The 22,017-nt window shown below is 39.0% G+C and overlaps 1 protein-coding gene and 1 long non-coding RNA gene across 2 annotated transcripts in view; one reads left to right on the top strand and one right to left on the bottom strand.

Moving 5' to 3' along the window:
* Nucleotides 1-1,012: 1,012 nt before the first annotated feature.
* KNG1 (kininogen 1) lies at nt 1,013-20,859 on the bottom strand. Its single transcript, XM_087739570.1, has 11 exons — nt 20,567-20,859; nt 17,547-17,657; nt 16,489-16,573; nt 13,880-14,052; nt 11,555-11,662; nt 9,322-9,403; nt 8,031-8,197; nt 6,459-6,566; nt 5,385-5,474; nt 4,118-4,359; nt 1,013-4,069 (listed from the first exon to the last, which is right to left on the bottom strand). The coding sequence occupies exons 1-11, from the start codon at nt 20,759-20,761 to the stop codon at nt 3,574-3,576; spliced, it is 1,857 nt and encodes a 618-aa protein (XP_087595696.1). The 5' UTR covers nt 20,762-20,859; the 3' UTR covers nt 1,013-3,573.
* The window catches only part of LOC148050808 (uncharacterized), an 84,686-nt gene continuing 78,249 nt past the window's right edge, over nt 15,581-22,017 (top strand). The window contains exon 1 of the long non-coding RNA XR_015700485.1: nt 15,581-15,686. This is a non-coding gene — a long non-coding RNA (uncharacterized LOC148050808). The remainder of the gene's footprint in view (nt 15,687-22,017) is intronic.

Here is a 22,017-nt window from a genome sequence, read left to right on the forward strand (position 1 = left end):
TCACAGATGGAATGAACAAGAGAGAGAGCACATTCAATCCAGACAGCTGCAAAATGGCCATCAGGTGGCTCTGGATCTCAGCAGTATCACGAACAGAGGTTTAATTCAGACATATTTTCATGCCCCAGACTCCTAGTTCTGATTATCTGTATCAGAAAGAATGCAATTTTTCTGATGCAGGACTAGCTATTACTTTTTATGTTCATGGAATTACACTTAGAGCATTATTTATACACCTTGCTCAAACAAGTAACTGACAAATGTTTTACTCTATTGATAGAGCTTAATATTTAAAACAGATTGCACAGATGTGGTGTTTATCTACAGTGTCACTAACCCAGAAGAAACGTTGAATGTTAAGCCTACTAAACCTTTCCTGGCAACCACAAAAACCTGATTTGGAGATCATAAAATCCCTGTGGCAAAAAACCTGCTGTCTGCTGGCCAAGGAGAGAAAGGGCTTGTTGAGCACTGGGGTGTGCTGGGTAGACTGCTCCAGCTGGATTCCGGCAATAGGAGAAACTGATAGTTTTGCAGAGCTCTTTAGCAGCAGATCTGGAACAGGCCTGGTCAGTAGTTTTTTCTGACAGCATATTTTTCTATCAGAAAGTGCTGTTTTATTATAATTAAAACTTTCTGTGGGAACATGTCAATGAGAAATTGAAATGTTCCTTTCTAAAAATATCAGAACGTTCTGTTTCAAAATTTTTACACTGGAACACTTTGATTTTTATTCCAGAATGATTTTTTTTTTTAAAGTAATTATTTTTGTACGTTATAAAAACAAGAAGTCAAAATTAAAATTGTCGTCGTTGTATTAAACCTTAATGAAGCCTGACATCATTGCTATAGCATGTGGTAAATTCAAGGCAGTCAAGAATTGAGGAGTCTTGGCTTTTGTTACCCTGCTCTGACCACTCCGTCTATGTCTCACTACTTGTGGTCGTGTATGTATGCTCTGTAGGGACAATATGTCAAGAGTGTTGCTATCTTGTCATTCACACGAGGGAGATAGGAGATGGGAAGAAAACTTTATTTTTCTCATCTTTGCATCTTTATTTCTTTTATTTTAGTTTTGCATGAATTACTTAAATAGCTACAGTAATTTAAAGAAAAACTGTTTTGAGCTTATACTCCTTCTAATAATACAGCATGCACAAAGAGTTCCCGGTTATAGCCGAAATCATACCAGTCAATACTCAGTAAAAAGAAAAGAAGCAAACGACTAAAGATAACTTGCAAGGCTTTCCTTGCCTAGCTTTGTAAGTTTAGTACTTGTCATGTGCTAAAAAGAAAAGATAGTCTTTGCATTTTATCCTGCAAGGAAAGGAATGAAGGAAAATAATGCAGGATTGGATTAGTGATAGATCCAGGAGTTGTTATTTTTATATCTTTCCTTAAAATGGGGCTCCAGCTAAGTTGTATGACTACTTAAAGATTGGTAACTTTGTTTTCAGAAAGAAAGGAAGTACAGTGGTTCTGATTATATATCACCAGCCATGACAGATCATTATCTGTCTATCTAGTATATGCCTATACGGCAGCCAATTACACTGTGTTTAAAAAAAAAAAAAGTTTAGATGCAGATAACCAGGCTGAATTTATACTCACAGGGGTAGTTTCTAATTTTGGACTTCATGACTTTTTTTTTTTTTAAAATATCATTTTAATGTAGCTTTTAATGCAATTAGAAAAAAATGAAGAAAAAGAAATTGCATATGCAAAATCAGAGTGATTCTCCCTCAACGTGGATTTTCAGAAGGGCTGAGTTCTTTTGCTCGCAGTGCGGTTATCTACCACATGAGCTGGGGAAGTAACTGAAGATGGAAGGTGGTTGACCTCTGTAGGAACCAGGCACCGGAGAGGGGAAGCGTGCCGGCGCTGGCAGGGCATGTTCAGATTCAGGGAGTACGAGTTCAGGTCTGGGACTTGTAGGGGACTGTCCTGCTGTGATTGGAGAGACCCTCCTGCACAGGTCGTCTGTTTTTTATTTTTGCTCTTACTCCCCCTTTCCAGTTCCTGCCCTTTTCTGCTCCTTGGCCACACTACCTTCACCCACTTGTCCAGCCCATTCGCGCTGCTTCTGTTTTTGCCACTACGTTGCTGTTTTCTTTTGTTCTTTTCCCCACATCCATATCGTTCCACCCTGCCTCTGTCCTTTCCACTTCTGTGTCTTCTGACCTTTCCTTGTAGCTATCTTCTCTTTCAAGATCCTTGTGGACCTTTTGTGCCAAGACCTCCTGATCCTGTCAATCCATCTGTTTCATGTTCTCTTAAAGCAGTCTTTCGTTCTTCCTCACCAGTGAGGTGATGGCAGTAGAAGCATAGTACACAAAAGAAGGACACGTTCCCAGCTGCTGGGTATATAGTCTTGATGCCACAGCAATCCCAGCAGTTGGGATGAACAATTTCGGAGACTATCCGTTCTGTCTCTGCAGCTGTGTTGGAGCATACTTACACTGTGGTTTCAAGCAATGTGGCCTTTTACAACAAAATCGGGGAAGTGTTACCGTTTGTAGCATCTTACCCTTTCAATAACCTTTTACGGGACTGAGTAGTGGTTCAAACTGGTGAACTGATCTGGCATCAAAGTATGTATTTATTGCTGGGTGGTGTTTTTTAGCTGAATAAGTTTTATTGGATCCATACAGAGGGGAAAACATATTTTAATTTGCCAGAAATACTTGGTGCTTTTTAGCTAATGTATCCCACCAAAAACTTAACCTTTGGAAGATACCCAGAATAGAAAATTCAGTCCAGTCTCTAAATTATGCACAACCTAATTGTGGAACAAGGCAGACAAATTTTATGTAACTCAAGTGTTAGCAATTTTGTTGTCTGATCTGTAATATCTGTGCACCTCTGCCACATGAAAATCTGTCAGTCATAGTGCCTCTACTACTGTGTAGCTGACATAACATGCATAGGGAATAATGAAGGTGCTTTATTTAGGATCCTCTCAGCTGTCCCTGTTATCTCATTCAACAGAACAACCTGCTAGTGATAGACTGGTGGTAATATTAATTTGTTTAAAGAAATTGAAAGGTAAAAGAGGTTCCTTTTATTTTGTTCTTTAAAAGATTCACTCCAGTAAATTAGACAAATATTATTTCAGATATCTAAGAAAGGCATCCTTGCTCTGTATTGGCTTGCTTTTGTTGTACCTGTATTTGGTTGAGATTCTTCATGTAATCTGTGAAATTCTTTGTGCCATTGTTTTAAACATGATGCAGTGAGATTTGATGCAGTGATTCATTTTGTGCTTACAGCAACTTGAGGCAGATGAGATACAATTGTAACTTCTGCAGCAGAAGGCTATTGACTTGCCTGATCCCTTTACTAGAATTGTTCTGAATCATGGGTGCCATTGCCTGATTTGCACCTTTGCAAGTATATGTAAATACAGAGTATTGCCATTCGGTCTTAGGTCCCCAGAAGTGCTGGTGACCTACTTGAGTATCTTAGCTAACAGAATAGGAGCTTTTGCCTCTTCACATTTTATACATTTCAGAAGGCAGTATTTTTCTTATTTTTTGATGTGTAATTTCTGAAAAGGATCTTACGATGTCTGAATTATAGTAAAGCATCTGAGAGCTCCAAGTCTTTGTCCTGGGGAGGTGTTGGGTTTTCTGTTGCTAGATTGATGCTTTCTACTGTGGAAGGCAAGAGATCCTCATTTGTGAATTCTCTGGGAAAGCTAGAAGGAGCTGGCAGGTCCATAATTTGTTTCCATGGTTTTCCAGGACATCTGGGTAGAGGAGATTCTGAGCGATCTGGCAACCCATTAAATAAAGAAGTATCGGGAAGAATTAGTGGTTCTGCAGGTGCACTGGTTTCCTTTCTTGCAACCCCTCTATCAACTAGCTCTGCTGCTGTTTCAGCACTAGATGATGGGAGGGTTTCATTTTGATTAAAAATCCTTTCATTGGACTCCTCAGAAGATTTGGGGTTTGGATGTTTATGTTTACCATGTTTACTGTGGGTTTTATGCTCACACCCATGGCCATGGTCAGTTCTGTGCTTACAACCAATTTCATGGCTATGCGTTTTGCCAGATTCATGATCCTTTCTATGGTTATGCCCGTGTTTATGCCCGTGTTTATGCCCGTGTTTATGCCCGTGTTTATGCCCGTGTTTATGCCCGTGTTTATGCCCGTGTTTATGCCCGTGTTTATGCCCGTGTTTATGCCCAGGTTCACCTTCACCTTCTGGTTCCTGTCCACCATCTTTTCTTGTTTCTTTGCCAAGTCTTTGCCTTTCTTCTTCATTTGTATTGGAGCATAAAATTTCATTTGGCTGGTCTAGCTTAGCAAAGCTTCGAAAAGGTGTGAATCCAGGAGGCCGCCTTAGAAGTGTAGTCTGAAAAACATTGCAATAATAGCCATATTTGTTACGTGAACAAGAACAATAGCTTCAGGTTTGGGAAATTCAGAAGTTGGCTCATCGCAGTACATAAGTCATTTAGCAAAAATACGTTATCAGATTTTTAAAATAAACTACGGAATTCTTTTCTATCTGTGATAAGCATGGAAACATAAACATCCTCCCAAATAACCCCAGAGTATTTTAGCAGTTATATGTTAAAAGAACAATTTATATATCACTGAAATTCTGCCAGTTTAACATGGAAATGATACTATAGAGAGGAAAACGTGTACTGGTTTTAATTTATGAACAATACAGTTCATTTCTAGAACTTAATGTCCCTGTGCTTTATATGCTCTGATGTATAAAACCAATTTATACTAAAGGCTAACGCATTTCTCAGTAGTCTCAATACCAGAATATGCAAAAGATCTGTGTTGTTTTGTTATATGAAATGTAACTATTCAGGTTTTTGTTTCTAGATTTGACATATGAATTTCATAAGACTGCTTAGAAAGAAGATACAGGTTAAAGCTGATAATATGAAACATTCAGTTGTTATTGAGTAATCTCTATTTTCCCATCACTCTTCAACTGGAAGACAAAGACTGAATGCATGGTGTACAGTCACTACCCGACATGGGTTTCCTTTCTGTCCACCAAAGTGTCTGATCATTATCTAGCTGCAAATCAGAGTTGTTTGGGATGGAGCTAAATCTGAAAGTTGATGTGGATACAATGTTGTAGTGAAAATGAAGAGGAGGGACATTATTAATTCATACATAATGAATGAATAGGTAGTTATGAAGGCACTGAGTACAGTGAAGCAATATTATGAATGCAAGTTAATCAATCTCACTTTATTCAGTGTATCTTCTCCATGGGGGAGCATAAGAGTCCCTGCATTTATTACAAAACCTGCAATCATCAGAACTAAAAAAGTTCTGATGATAAAGATTTATATTCTTTATATACTTATGATTTATATACTTATGATGGGTAATGAAGAGGAATCATACCGCTATCAGGTCTTTAGAGCAGTTAACGTGAGGAAAGATTTTATTCTCCCATGGGATCACATGAATTTGTGCTTCACATCGCAATGGTGCCTGTGGGCAAAACAAAAATCAACACATTAAGGCAATAAAACATCAGACACAAAGGAAGAAAGCTGTGCATAAAAAAAGTTATTTTTTTAATAATACTTTTACATACAAATGTACTTGGAACTTTACCCAAATTTCTATGAAATCCATCTTGGTGATGGAGACTTCTGTATTGGGACACATCACTGCTTAGCTTTTTGAGGTTATAGTATGCCTGTGTGAACACTTTAACTTAGCTTTGGATTAGAGATTGGATCTTGAAAAATTGGATTTTTCATCTCCAGCGCTTTTGGAGCACTAACTGTTTAATCTTCATGATGTTCATAAGAAATATTGTTTGTTGATGGTATTTCCCCTACTAAAAATTGGGAAATTGAGATGGAGAGCAAGGCTTTTTTTCCTGTTTAGTGCCTGGTGCTCTAGCAGATTTTAAAATCTCCCAGGTAAGCACTGTTTATATGGTGGGAAGAGAGAGAGGAAATAAAGCCTCTCTTTCCCAACCACCTCCCTTGCCAATGGTTTCTGGCCCTATCAGCATTACTTTCCAGTGTCTGGAACACATTTTCCTGGTATCAGCAGCATGCGCTCCAGAAACATCATTTCTTTGCACACCAGTAACGCTCCAATCTCATGTTTTCCTCAGCTGCAAGTCCATGGAGCCAGGAGTATTGCAGCTATTTCATTTCGCAGCAGCCTCCTCCCCTTCTTTCTTTGATGCGTTATTCTCAGCAGGACGTTCCTTTCCCTTTGCTGATCAGGGAGCGCTGGTCCTGCAGTTGGAGTGACTCAGTTTAAGCTTTGTGTTTTCCTAACGTTGTCACTGGCTTGGGTTACAAACAGTGAAAGGTGTCCTTCTGGTTGAAATGAAAGTTTACTGAAAGAGGTAACAGAACTCGGGATGTGATTTTTACTGAAGTGTTTACAATTTCTGGTGCAAATTAATTTGTCCATTAGGAACATTACAGTTGGCAACATCATCGTACTTACACTGTCTGACGTGGCTTCACAGTCTTCGTTAAGTTTTTCAAACTCTTTCTTTGAACAGTTTGTCTTCCAGACTGCAAATGTTAAATGGTAGTTTTGTCCTGCAACGACCTGGAAAATTAGCAAGAAGGCTTTCTGTGGTAAAGGCATTTTATTGAAAAGAGTTTACAGGAAAGATGTTTTACTACAAGCTTATACTACTTATATTCTACAAGTCTTGACCACTGAGACAACACATGTTAAGAACAGTATTAAAACATTTGGCAGCAGACCTGTCTGCTTCTAATCAACTTACTTATTCATGCCAGTTCCAATTCTCAGAAATTTCAGCATTGAAATGGAAGGAAACAAAGGTCAGAATAATATCGGGCCCACAGTTTTGGCTTTGTTTTATTGGATGCCTGTAGTAACTTCATTAATAACAAATGAAATCATTAGAGATACTGCTGTAGAGAGCCAAATATGATGTAAGAAAAGTAGAATGTGAGTAAAATGAAGTGTGTGATGAACAGGCTCAGTTGAAAATGAACATATTTGCCAAATGCATTAAGGAGAGAAACTGCATGAGTACAAGTATGTGCCTGGTACGAGTTCTCTTAGCATTTTTTACAGAGCCCAAGATATATCTTGCTTCAGAGACAGCAGGCAAAACATGAAATTCTGTCTCTTACGTCTATTTTAAAAATGTATGCATGCTAATATCAATCATGGTATGAAAAGTGAGAAAGAAGAAAAAAGCTTGAAAGAGGAAAAAAGGTTTAAAAGAAGAAAAAGTACAGACATTATTAGTAAGATAGTGTGAGCCATTCAGAAAAAGCTCTGATGCGCTTTTGGTGCCTTCTCCAGTGGTAGCCCTCATGCTCAGGAGAAGTTGTTGACAAAGTATTTTGTGAACTACTCCACTGTCTTATTTTCAGTTCTGTCCTAAACATTTGTTTTGATATGTTGGGACAGTAAACAAGGCAAATGCTGACTGATATTATCCTCTTCATTGCTTGTTCTTCTTTATCCAGATGTATTTATCTGTATATCTTAACTTTTGCACAGATGTTCTCTCTGAATCTAGCTGGAGTATTACTAGCAGCAGAATCAGTATATAAATTAACAGATTTCTAAGGGAAATTGGGAAGCCCTGCTTCTTGGAGCTTACAGGTACTGTAGGGTGGACAGTGCCTAAAATAATATGCAGAGGATTGGAGTGATGGATCAAGTGTGTGGTTTTGCCTAATAAATCTTTTCTACTTTAAAAGTCTAAGGCATGTTACAAAGGCTGGTAAAAAATGGGGTAGATATACAGAAATCAGATACCCCAAGCCAACCTTCTTCCCATGCTTTTAAAATCATGTTGTTTTAAGAAAAATAAATTGAGAGATGAGAGATTTTTAAATCACTTCTGAATGTAAGCCAAGATGGATAAAATTTTGCAAGAAAAATTGCATGGATATTTCAGTTACCGCATGTATCAACACTGAGAGAAAACCATTATTTCAAACCTAATCACAAACTTTAGCTGACATTCAGCTCAGACCAATAACGCTGCCATGTCTGGTCCTCATCTCTGTGGTATATCCCAACCTGAACTGTCGCTGCTTCTATTTCTCCACTTTTATAGTAGAAGTCATCGCTGCTCTCCAAATTATACTTCTCCATAGAAACCTTCAGTAGTTCCTTCAGTTGTGGACTGTCTTTTGGGACAGTTTTCAGACAACCAGTGCGAGTGTAAGGAATTACCGTGTCTTCAACTGAAAGAAACCAACAGATTTCAGATCTAAGGAACAAAAGATTCAACATAGATACAGGCTAGGAAAAACAGTTGGTTATAACCCCCTGCCTTCTGGAATGCTTTGTATTTGAGTCTATCAAATGAAACCAAAATATCTGAGTTTTATATGATCAACAGTATCATATCTTGGTTATCTAAAAGAGCACTGCATCAGCACCTAGTATCGCATTGGCCATCTAACAACAGTTTTCTCATAGAAACAAGAATTGTGTGTACCAGTTGCGGGTAGCTAGCAAATAGAGGGAACATCTATCCATACGGAAGGTCCTAAATGAGGTGAAACAAGAGGTGCATGTTATTGGCAATGAATGAGTGTGGTGAAGAATATCATTATCATTTCTTGAAGAAAACAAAGTCTGAATGGGTGAGAATGCAGCACTTACTACATGGAGTAGTACTGTACTCCCTGTTCTAAAGCTCTGTGACAATCTGTGTCCAAATAGATGGCTGGAGGGAAAACTAACAATAAGAAAACCATCTGGGAGTTAGAATGTATAAGTTCATTACAGTCAAAGTAATTTATTTACTAGGGAAAAAAAACCAAGCTTCTAACATATCAAATGTAAGTGTAGCCATGCAATATATATTAAAAAAAAGTGATGGTATCATAGGTGAGTTATCAATTTTGGACAAAATCTTGAAGTCCTCAGCTCCTTTGCCTTTCAAAAGAATATATTGGAGCTCTTTGGAAAGTTAGAAGTTACTTATTTAAAAAACATGATACTAACTCGCTTGATGTTGTGGTGGAAAAGGAATCAATTTTTGTAGGACAGTTACACTCTTTGAGTTTGTATCTGTTAATTGCCAAATGAAAGTCAGCAACTAGCTCCATGTCGTACAAATAGGGCAGTACATAAATGATGAAATGCAACTTTCAGCTGCACATAAAATACTTGTAGGAAGTGAAAAAATCCTGTGGTAATATTTCATTACGAGGCAGTGCTTTTTTGGTCCCAGAAGAATTACTTTCTTGTTATTATCTGTTTTCATCTCTTGCATTTATAGTTTGTCTTTTTTCACAATTGTAAAAAAAAAACATTGAAAATTGCAGAACTTTTAAAATTGATAGTGCCTATTACGTACCTGGAAGCTTGCATTGGTTTGCAACGTCTACAATCTGCGCATGAAGATTTTCATATGCTTTGGCATCACATTTAGCTACACGCTGGAGTAAAAAACCCAAACAGCTTATTATTATTTAGAAATAATGAACAAGCTCACATCCTAATACCTTCCTGCTAACAGAAGAAGTCAAGCATATACTACTAATTCCTTCCTGCCTTCAATATAGTGGGAGCAAGAGGCCTGACAGACAGTCTGCAAAGCCAATAAACGCTCAGGGTTCAAAAGGACACTCGGAGAAAATAAAATCGTAAAAGAGAAGCTAAATGAACGATTTGTATGTGTTCGTTACAGAAGGAAATGGGGAGGTTTACAAGCTAGAATCCTATTTTATGGAGAACTCACTGGAATTTCTGTCTCGAACTGTAAAGCCCAAAAAGAAGACTATACAATTAACAAACCAAACATTGCTGAGTTTCTTGTATTTACTCAGGTGTTCTAAAGGAACTGTGGTAGATGACTTGCTTAAAATTGCCTCAATATCTTAGGGCTGGAAGACAGCAGATTTTGATCCTGTTCTTTTTTTTTTTTTTTTTTTTAAAAAGGTTATAGACCCATAAAACTGGTGTCTGTACTATTGAAGTGATTACAAATGGTAATAAGGAAGGAACTAGGAGTATGAATACATGAAGGAGACACCAGGGTTTTTGTTGTAAACAGAAGTTGTATTTTGCAGATTTGTCAAAGTTCTTCAAAAGTGTCAATAACAGTGGGTAGAGAGACCTGTTGATAAAATATACGTAGGTTTTCAAAAAGGTTTCAGTGAAGTCCCTTATCAAAGACTCTAAAGGAAACTAATCAACTGTAGGATAAGAAGGAAGACTGTTACAAGTCAGGGTCAATACCTTGGGGCTATGACAGATACTTGAATGTCATCCATGAAAAAAATCTTCTTAGTAGCGGTTTAGAAAAAATAATAAAAATATAATGTCGAGGTTTATTCTCCAGCTTAAAGAGAATGACATTATGCCCCACTGTAGCACTGTGGTTCACATGCAGGGTGCAGTTCTGGTCCTCCCATTTCAAAATGAATAGTACAGAGCTGAATAAAGCTACGGAACAATTTCCATGGAATTTGGCCATTCCAAGGTATGGAACGTTCTTGGAATATCATGTTCTAATAATATCTGTCCCTGACCTATTAGCAGGGCTGCTGAACAATTCAGGAGGTAAGTGATAAAGATCCTATCTCACAAACCCTGCGTGATCAAAGCGGTATGTGAATGAGGTAGCGCTCCCGCATTGTGTGAGGTGAACAGAAGTCACTACCTCTAGGTGACAGGCTGGGAAACTCGGACTCGAGCAGGTTAACAAACTTCCTTAATGTTTAAGGGCAAACATGGGTAATGGAGAGATTTGCTTCAGCTAATCTGATTCTCACTCTCCTATTATTTATGACAGCATTGTTATTCTTTGCTTTTTTGATCAATGCTTCTGAAACATTCTCGAGACATCCAAGGAGTAATTTTGGAACAGGAGAGGCTCTTGAATGTAACACTCAGCTGCACCTCCGCAACAGAAACAGCTACGAGCCAGGACTCCCGTGGTTCCTCCCCTCCCGTTTGCCACCCCTCTTCCTTACGACTCTCCGTTCCTGCCCTCTGCCTTGTATTGGCAGAAGCATTTGTCTGACCCCATGGAGAGCTGGTTCAGGGAGGCTGGTTGAGCGAGCAACCTTTTATTTTTGGTGCGATTAATCCTGTTCCAGGTCAGAGGAGCAGAGGCAGTACCTGGTTTTACAACACTGTTTAGCTAGAGTATGTATGTTTGTTAATGAATTTCTTTTGAAGCTCTCTTATTTGGACTGCGGTATTACCGTTAAGTAATAATTCAGCTACTTACGTTTCTTAGAAAATATGTCTTAAGCTGGAAAAACAGCGCTAATTAGAATTGTTGCTTTTTGGGTTGTACCTGAGTAATTCCTTGAATATCTGGATAGGAACTTCTCAAGGGATTTATTATTTGGGCGAGACTGTTTAGATTCTATAGTCATCTGTAAACATTTCAGTGGTCATCATAGTCGCTGATTGAGAAGGCGTAGATGTTCTTATTGCATGAATAGACAGTTGTCTGTAAGCCTGGATTTAAACTTAATTCACAAAGTGAAGCAAGACTATGAATATTTGGATCAGATCTCAATGTTTGTTTGTTAATATGATATTTTCTTGATAAACAGATTTTAAAGAATACTTACACCACTAGAAGTGGTTTTGCACTCTGGAGTTAAATCTTGAAATTGGTCTTTGGAGCAATTAGTCTCCTTGATTTCATATTTAATTACGTAGTTCCATCCAGCTACCACCTGGAACAGGTATTTAAGAGATATGTTATGTAAACCCGTAGAAACTTGGAAGTTAAACTATTCAGTGTGATTAGCAAAGAAAGCAAAACTACTCCCCTAGTGCCTTCCATCCATCAAATCACTGTGCAGTCATTAAGCCACAGAGTATTCGCAGACAGAAAAAAAAAAAAAAATCTTGTCCTTGTAATACAAAAAGTAAATAAGTCCTGCATATATTAGAAGTGCACTTTGTATTTGGATTCCACTTCTCCTGGCAAGCCAGCAGCCTTATAACGCTTGGTTGTTTGCACTGTCTTCCAAAGTATCTGTTACTTATTACTCCTAGTGACAGAAAGCTGGTCTAGATAGATGACTGTACTAATACAGCTTGGCAAGTCCTGCATTCCTGAGCGCAGGATGTAGTAAAACAGTATCTGAATAATGTAACTTTATACTACTGGCATCATTTGTTATTGAGTGTGCTGCATTTATCTGCCTATAATTGTGTCTGCCTTGGGCTTTACCTTCCCCCGCCCGCTGTTTTGTCCAGATTTGTGACCCTTTTCTTCATTTTCTCTCCAGGAGGCAGTTCACTTTTCCTCACTGTGGCTACTGCTTCTCACCCATGAAATCTCTCCGTGTCACAGTGTTGGGTCATGTAGCATTGGGTTAAAAAGGGGAATTAAGAATCAAATATAGGAACCTTCCATCCCAGATCAATTAAGGTGGAGGGCTCTTGCTAGTCTCTGTTGGCCAGAAGTGATATGATGGTTCTCTTTCCAGCTGCTGGATTGCAGCCTGTCTGTGACATTTTGTCATGTGGCTTAAATGTTGTGCAAGCTTGTCTTTCAGCTAAGAGGATCGTTGCCATCAGTAAATAGAAAGAGGAAAGTCTGACTTAAATCATGGTTAAATTGATATGAGACCAGAAGATGTTTTTTGGCTAAGTAAATACATACACATTCAAAGAAAAGGGTCTGTATTTGGCATCAGGTTATATACTAGTTAAAAACCAAATAAGAAACTTTCTAACAATGTCATACCAATCCACAGGAGAGCCTTTCACAGGAATAGTGTGGTCAGTAGGACCAGGGAGGTGATGGTCCCCCTGTACTTGGCACTGGTGAGGCTGCACCTCAAATCCTGTGTTCAGTGTTGGGCCCCTCACTACAAGAAGGACATCGAGGTGCTGGAGCGTGTCCAGAGAAGGGCAATGAAGCTGGTGAAGGGTCTGGAGCACAAGTCTTGTGAGGAGCGGCTGAAGGAGCTGGGGTTGTTTAGTTTGGAGAAGAGGAGGCTCAGGGGAGACCTTATTGCTCTCTACAGCTACCTGAAAGGAGGCTGTAGCGAGGTGGGGGTCGGTCTCTTCTCCCTAGTAACGAGTGATAGGACGAGAGGAAATGGCCTCAGGTTGCGCCAGGGAAGGTTTAGGTTGGATATTAGGAAAAACTTCTTCACTGAAAGGGTGAAGGGTAGTCAGGCACTGGCACAGGCTGCCCAGGGAAGTGGTTGAGTCCCCATCCCTGGAGGTATTTAAAAGACAGGTAGACGTGGTGCTCGAGGACATGGTTTAGTGGTGGACTTGGCAGTGTTAGGTTAACGGTTGGACTCGATGATCTTAAGGGTCTTTTCCAGCCTTAACGATTCTATGATATCTTTCAGCAAGTGACATGCTGGCTTTTTGGGTTTTTTTCACCCATTTTTCCTGCATGAGGTTTACCCGTCCTATAGCATATAGCAGCTGCTGACATATGGGTCCTATTGCATTGCAAAAACATAGATGCCTGCTGCTGTTTGGGAGGCTGTAGAGTATGAGACATCTGTGCAGGCTGGCAGCTTTGGCACAGAACCTAGGAGAGATCTGCTCCTGCTGGGGCTTCAGGGAGAGGCCAAGTGGAATACCCGAGAGCATCTGAGATGACACAAGATGCCTCTGTCAGCACTGAATGCAAATAAACTGGTGCTAAACACTGGTTAGATGCAACTGCAGGTAAAGAAAAAATATGTTTACTATCAGTTTGTAAAGTTGACAGCTCTGAAAATCCAGTAGGTAACTGTTTATGATTTCTTCTAAATTAAGAGAATTATTTACGTGGTCTACACTCCATATGCATTTCATATGCTTTCATTATGAAACATAAGCCACTTTAAAATCAGAAAAGTGTATGTAAAACAACCAAGGTACCTGGTTTTGGATTTTTTTTTTTTTTTTAATTTAGAGAAAAATCATACACAAACCTGTCTTTTAGCTTCTTTTATTTCCACAAGCTTGAAAAGGGTGGGTTCAGCACTGTGCCTGTTGAACTTTTGAATGGCTTGTTTCAGAATTTCTGACACTTCTAAACTGTCACTTGATATAGGATGGAAGCATCCAAGACATGTGGCCTCAGTAAGCATTATCTTTGGCATAGCTGGAAAAGAAACAAACCAAAAAATACAGGGCTTCATGTAAAACAGCCTCAGGTTTTAATTTTTCCTATCTGGGAATGAGAGAAAAGGCTCAATGAGCAAGAACATTTCCCAGCTTTAATTGGAGCGATCGGCCAAACCCACGTTTCAGTTTCAGGGCCTGCAAAGACATTCATTGTATTTAGAAACATGCTTTGGTTTGTGGTGGTGGGGGCCATCCATGGTATTTGGATCCAGGCATGGTTTCAGCAGCAAACTTTGTTCAGAGGAGTGAGTTCAGGAGTCACTGAATCTCTGAAAAACTTTGCATGTAGTTTTGACACCACTAAGGAAGGGTCATTCCTTATTCTGTCAGGGAAGAACCAGTGGAGGCTACAACTAAGGAGATATTCTTCAAAGCTCACCCACTGTGTGCAGCTGCTTACTGGTCTCCCCATGTTTCAGGATGGGGACTTTGAGGGGAGTGTTTTGGCTCACCCATCTGAACCAGTCTGACTCTGGGCTCCTTAGGGACTGTAGTCGAACTATCCTACTGCTGTGTTTGAACTCCCCCTGCTAGTCACTTTGGCTGCCGGTTAGCCCTTGGTGTTACCTTCACGTTTAACCAGCTGGACTGGCTGTGGATAGACAAGCTTGATGGGGATGCTCAAACTTCTGTTTCCTGCTACTAATCCTATTAAGTCTCTTTCCTTTCTAGTAATCATGGATTGGATTTTCATAAATTAATTTTATAGTTCAGTACATAAATTAATTTCATGATTCAGTGAACTTGCGAATGAAAGTGGGACAATATGTGGTCTCTGTGGAATTGAAGTAAAATTTGTGTGCCTGATCCTCAGCTGGCATACACTAGCTTTAATGGAGTTATGCCAGCTTGCACCAGCCAGGAAACCAGTCCAGGGTCAACAGGATCAAACAGTTCCATGAAGAAGGCTGAACAGTATGGTACCTAACATGGTGGGGAAATCCCTCACCAGGTAGGGTCTGTTGTTTCACTCTTTCTGCTTGAGTCCTTTGGATTTGATTTGGCTTCTCTGTACATTTGGAGTACCTCAGTGTAAGCAATACTATTGAGTCTTAGCTCTCCAAGGGGTACTTGAACAAAGTCTGGCCCTTGATATTTATAGCATCGCTTACTCTGAGTCAATAATGACAAATATATACATGTTACAGAAAAATGTGACCATGTTTTCAAGGAGTAATCACAAAGATAATAAAACAACAGTACACCCAGTTCTAAACCAGCTGTGGCCTCAGCACTTCATAAGTGCTGAACAGATGTGTATTCTTTTTTCAGAGTTGCTATAGCTTGGTAACAAGAGAGGAGTTTCTTAGGCTGAATACGTGATTAATTTAATTTATGTATGTCTTTTTTTAGCTTTCTAAAAAAAGATTCAAATGCAGATTTCCCATGCATTCTCCGTGGGGTTCACACACCTTTTACTGGCAACTAGATGTCACCATTGCCCTACAAATGCATCTAAACCAAGCGGCGTTTATCCAGTAGCAGAACATGGAGTTTGTCTGTACTGCAGTTCCTAGAAGGACTCTGGCTGCAGGTTTAGCCATTTAAGCTTTAAACAAGATAACTAGGACAAAAAACAAAGATAAGCTGCCAGACATCTCAGAAATCACGGTAAATATTTCTGTAGTTAATATGCACTTAGCTCCCTGCTGCCAGTTAGATGGATATTTTAAAACTGGCTTGGATATGCCTTACATGAACGCTAGGCATAGGCACATAGAGATCTCGGTTGCAAAGCTTTGCAACTATGTGATCCCTTTCTAGTAAAGGAAATGACTGCGAACATGATAGTCATATATGAATGTCTTATAGGCAAGAAATGTAACGCTGCTTATTGTTGAGGTCTAAAAGATACTGCAGTCTCACATAATTACATCACGGCTGGACTTTTATTTTGTAATTCTTTTTTTCTTGTTGGGGTAAATATTTGTTTTGGTAAACTTTAACGGAAATAATTTAGTCATTTTTAGTTTGGAGAAACTTAAGGTACAGTTTTGTCATAAAGTTTTTAATAATTTCTGGCACAATTTTATACTTTAAGGACAGAAAATTAATGTGTGACAAGTTGTATCTAGTCTCAAAGTTACTGATATGCTTCTGGTCTTAAGCAAATTCATTCATTTTAATTTGGTGTAATTCCTGTGTTTGAAGAAACTTACTATGCACACGTGCTGGTTTTCATTACCCTAGATAGAAACTGCCAGTGCTTCAGTGACTTAGCCTATATGTGTATAACAGTGAAGTGAAATTTCATCTTCAACATGTAGTTGCTTATGGAAGATTATTTATAAATGTCTGAGTAGAATGATAAAGAGCTCCTACCTCTAAAATTACCTGAAAGTCTCAGTATTATATATTTCCCATTCTTATCTGTCAACACACTTGTTGAACGCTGCCCCAAACAGTTACATACCTGGAACAATTTTGCAATCTTGTGAAACGTTACTTGTTTTTTCAGCGTCGTTCACGTGAACTTGAGCTGTGCATTCTCCCATTTTCTGCAAAAACATATGACAATGTTTGTCTGAAACTTGCTGAAGAAAAATAGTGCTTTATATTCCTCTAGCTATTGAACAAAGTTGACAGTTGCAAATCGAGTTTGGGGAACAAGTTCATATGTACGTTTGTAGTAATGTCTAATTTGCTGTTTTGTTACTGGAAAAGGAAAGGTTTTGTTGATTGTGAGGAGAGTAGGGGATGAACTGTGCAGATAATTTGAAAGATTGCTTTGTATCGTGATTGATGCTTATTAATTAACTAAGGAATTTACAGTCAGAATAACGGGAATGAACACATCCTCATAAATGAAGTCTAAAAAATTGTGTATTTACCCAATTTCCTCTATATTAATACAAGATATGCAGCAATAACCATGGCATTTCACATTGATTCAAAGGATATTGTCACCTTCGGCCCTTTCTTTGCATTGTGTTTTGTGTGAAATAACGGTGACTTCCACTGGAAACGTGCAGTGCTCCCGCACGCTACGTGTGCCCCCGTCGTGCCTCCTCTGGGCACTCTCGAGCAACGTGAGCCAGGCACGCTTTGCACTGCTAAAAGCCCTCTGGGAAATCTTCTGCCATAGTGGCTTCCATCTCGGTATTTTTGGTGCAGATCTGAAGTCAATTTGGTTATGCAAGTTCCATTATACATAATTAATAGAAAGTTTTACGGCCCTCACACTCTCACAGTGCATGTATCTTATATTGAGTTTATTGTGAACCTTCATACTGAAGCACTGAAATGTTCCCTTCTGTGCATATTCAGGATTATAATGGTAAATTCACTATTATAGTGGTTAACTTCAGAGTTGTAAACATTTGTGTACTGTACTTCAGTCCTATAAGCTCTCAAAAATAACGCTGCTAAAAAAGTTAAATTCTCTACTGTATTTTTCCCCATGCGACTGCAGCCCTGGTCGTTATGCTGATGTTTCTGTACAGAGAACTTTTAAAGAGGACAAATACTTACAGCCTCTGCAGGCACTTTGTAATCGCAGTCTTGCCAGAGTTTGTTTTCCTCAGTGGCACAAATGGTTTCTCGTATTCTATATTTCACATAGAATTGCGTGTCAGGACCTGCCTGGATAAAAACAATATGCATGTTGTCATTTGCATAGTAATAAATCAGGTGAAAAGATAAGAAATTCAAAAGGTAAATACTGTCCGTTGGTTACCTTACATTTTACAGTATGGTTTCAGATTAGCTGCTGGTCTCCATGCAAGGTCTCCTGAATCTCGGTAGTTCAATAATTAACTTATCTAATTATATTAGCCCTTACCTACAATTACAATATGTTGATATAACAGATATGGTATGCTCAACTACCTTCATTTTAACTTGTAGTACCAAGGGCTTTAAAACCAGAAAGAAGTGGTTAGGTTTTATACTTATATTCAAACGTACTCCCAATAAGCACATTTGGGTTGCTGCTTGGCTAGTTAGCATAATTACCAGCTTGGACTGGGCTCCTGTCTGACTCCCTCACTCTCGCTCTTGGCCTCCTCCCAGATCTGTCTACTTTCCTTCTGTACAACTCTACGGGCAGCCCAGAACAGCAGCCAGCAGCCCTCAGGCAGCCTGGCAGTGCCCAAACTGCCTCTACCCTATGGTAACAGGGTACGTAAGCTGCCCTGCCCGCGCGGGGGAGAGGGTCGAGGGGGGCATACGCTCTGGAGACCGCCTTTGGCAGTGCCTGTGGTTTTCCTATAGGCATTAAAGGCTGAGCTGCTCATGAGGGTAGCCTCAGGAATCCCATAAGATGAAATACAAAGTATTAAGCCAAGTTTGGCCTGGCCAGTGGAAGCGTTTCTGATGTTGGTATATCAGTAGGGGGCATTTTCTCCTTGCCATAAACTGAGTAGTGAGCCTGTGCCTACAGGTAACAACACACTGTGAGGTTTGTGGTTCATCCTTTCGAGGAGATACAAAGCCAGAAGTTACTAGTGTTTTATAGCCACTAAAAATGCTCTGCTGATGCGCCTTTTCAAATACAAACACAGGCAGTTGCTGTACTTTAAGGCTGGTTATCCTCAAGTGATACTGCTGGGAGAATTAAATCATAGTTCTTGCCTTAGTTGGTACCAAGAAAGCGAAGCTGAGCTGACGTGGGTGGAATATACTGGATTTACGCTGGTGTAGACACAGAATTGTATTGTGTTCTCTCAAGTCCTGTTGTGTATTGCTACAACTATGAAGAGGTGTAGAGGTACCTGATGTAATGGTTGCAGGTTGTAAAACAGGATGAAAGGGTCTCTAAAAAAGTAATGACTTAATCTTCAGCAGGTATAAATTGACATTTATGGAGCTGCATCAGGTTATACTATCTGGGATGTGGACTTAAGAGCCAAATTCTGTTCTCTGTTACACTGTTTTAAATCTGCAATAAATCACTCAGTGAGTAAATGAAATAGGTGAGAGAAGACACTGTTTCTGTATGTTATTTGTTATTAGTTTATTTCATCATTATTATTACGAACAGCTATGCCTTTAAGTGGGGCAGGCTCAGTCTTTTGCCAGTCAGCTTTTATGTTTTATTACCTTATCAATAATGAATGTACATGAATATGTAATAACCAGCTATTTAATTAATGCATTCAACATTGTGAGACTAGTGATGAGTAAAATCTATACTCTTTTTAGAAAAGAATATCGAATATGAGGAAATCTCTATTGCAGATTCTTTTTCACTGTTTTTTACTTAGCATCGTAGCCAGATCAATGATTAAAAGTAATAATTGATTTCCACCTCAGATCTTTTAAGAAACGGAAAGATGGATATCTAGGGAAGGAAAGATGAATACTAATTGCAATAAATATGTATTCTTAAAAACAGATCATTGTTTAAGATAAAACACTGAAACTAATATCTGTCCTTTGGGAACATCAGCAAAAGGAAGGTGGTGTTACAGATCTGATATAAAGGTGTTTGCATTTGGCTGTTGTTGAGGATGTGTGTAGTTCAGTGAAGACAGTGGGACTATTAATTTGTTTAATATTAATTGTATAAAGGGTTTGCCAGGTTTTAGTCTTTGTCACTACATGCTGAACTCTCCCCAGTTTGAAAACAGGAGAAGCAGAGGGTAGGTGCCAGGAGATGTGGGTAGTTTGCTGTAAGGCATTTAGCAATTCATGTCCCCTTTCTGAGATTAATTTCTATCTGGGTAAGTGTCTTGTGATTTCTGGAGTGCAAAATATTCTCTCTGACACTGGCTTTCTTGTTTTACATCTGAAAATCCAATCCAATAATAAAAAAAAATATGCTAATGTTGTTTTCAAGTAAAGTAATGCTTGTCATTATTATGGTAATATCATCTTTGAATGCCTCTCGGAGGTAAATACTCTTTTGTTAGATTAATGCTATACAGAAGGACTCCAGGCAAAGGATCATGTTTCATTCTTTTTTTTTCTTCTGTAATTTTAGCTGTCACCCTATTTGACTAAAATACCACCCAGTGCTTTTAGATAGATCTGTAACTCAGGACAAGTGTCAATCAAATAATATTCACAAACAATTTATTCAGAGTATTGCCAAATGTTTATCAGGTCATTCTTTATGTGTGATACCAGCTTTTCCCAAGTCAAGATTATATTCAGGTTTTTTAGTAAGTGTGGTTTTTTGCCATTGATCTGAAAACCTTACTGATGATGGAAAGGGGTAGAATTCCTGACAGAGAAAGGAGAAAACAAAGTGGACTAGTAAGACAAATTGTGTTAGCGATAGAAATTTTCTATTCTTTAGTCCTTGTGTTAATGAGCAATTCACCAGCACACATAGTTCCATTGATAAGAACATAATATACATCCCTGCTTGTCATGGTAACGAGTATCTTACTGTGCAAGTCACTTCTTCGATTTTTTTTTTTTTTTTTAAAACGTTTTTGGAAGACATTTTGCTGTCATGCCTGCTCTTATGAACGAGATGGAGATAATCTGATTCAGAGTGCATAAACAATTCCAACATCTTTTTTTTTTTTTTTAAGTCTACTTACAGTTCTCTTGGCTTCCATCACCATGTATAGAGCAAATTGATTACCACTTGCTCTGTCTCCATTGTATTTCTTCAGTGCTGTGTCGACAACTTTAAAGACATCAGGGTCATCACAGTCCAAAAACTCAAATGGAAGAGGGGTGGCTCTGCTAGAGAAAAAACTACAGCAGAGTGCTAGTACAATGAAAGGCTTCATAACTGGACAAAAAAGGCCCCCTGAATTAGAAGGCTCTCTAAAAACCAAATGGAAAAGGAATGCCTGACAGGGTTTTGGTCACTGCTTCTGTTTTTCAGGAGCAATAGCTAAGTAAACAGAATGAGTGGGTTGCTGGGGTTGGTCAGTTCTCATCATACCCTGTTTATACTGCAAATAAACTTCTGAGTTTATCTAAATAAACTTTGTGTGGTCACCCGAATGGCACTAAGGTTATCCACCTGCCATCAAGATAACAGGCTCAATGGCTGCAGCCGGGGACAGGGTGAGACTAAGCAGGATGGCCCCTGAGGAAAAGAGAAAGAAGAATGTTTGTAGCTTTCTGGCTTCTTTTCTTAACATCTAAACTGCTACTGAGAATAAATTTTAGAAGGCTTAAATAAAACACCCAAGAAGGTCACAGTGGCAATGCAGTTCTGGTTCTGCACAACAACCCTGTAAATTTTTTAGATCTGTTTAGTGTTCAGACTGCAATAGTTCTGAGAAGTCAGAACATGTTTGAAAAAAGCCTTTGGACAGATGCATATCATTGAATGTCACATAACTCCTCAATAACACTTGATAAACCTTGTCCTTCCTGCTACTGCTGGAAGTGTCCATCTTTGCCTCCACGTGGAGACTGCCTTTGGACCATGGATTAGTCAGTCTTCATAATGTTTTGTTATTACAGATAGGGAAAGTGACACCCAAGAACAAGGGATTAAGTAATGTTGCTTGTGTCTGGCAGAGCCAGAATTAGAGCTGGCTGGGAACATCTGGTGCTTGTCTCCAGTGCTGAGCACCAAATAGCTTTGCTTTGAATCAGTGAACACCTTGGGATCACCTCAGCTCCAGTGCTCCAGTTGTGTCCTGCTACAAGTTTTGGTTAAAGAAAATGCACTTTAGAGACTTTGTGGATAAACTAGGCCAGAAATAAGGTGGTTTGTACATAAGGCAGTTTTAAAAATTAGACAGCCTTCACTCACTCACACAAAATGCTGTCCCCATTTTGTTTCTTTTTAATGTAGCCCTCACACTATATTTTACTTTATGCCATTAAAAAGCTACTTTGAGGACCAAATTATTAATTTTTTTTTTTTGAGATTAATCCCCTGTTCTTGCTTATGAGATAACTGTTCTGAACTATCTCATTGGGGTCCCAGGTCTGTCTGAATGGACTTTACCTTGATGGGGGCTAGAGTACAAAGAGACACCAGTATTCTTTCCTCCTGCTCCTCCTAACTCAGGTTCCAGTGAGG

Source organism: Nipponia nippon, unplaced genomic scaffold (assembly GCF_047370975.1).
Source record: "Nipponia nippon isolate SJK-2023a ecotype South Korea unplaced genomic scaffold, ASM4737097v1 scaffold_7, whole genome shotgun sequence".
Taxonomy (NCBI): domain Eukaryota; kingdom Metazoa; phylum Chordata; class Aves; order Pelecaniformes; family Threskiornithidae; genus Nipponia; species Nipponia nippon.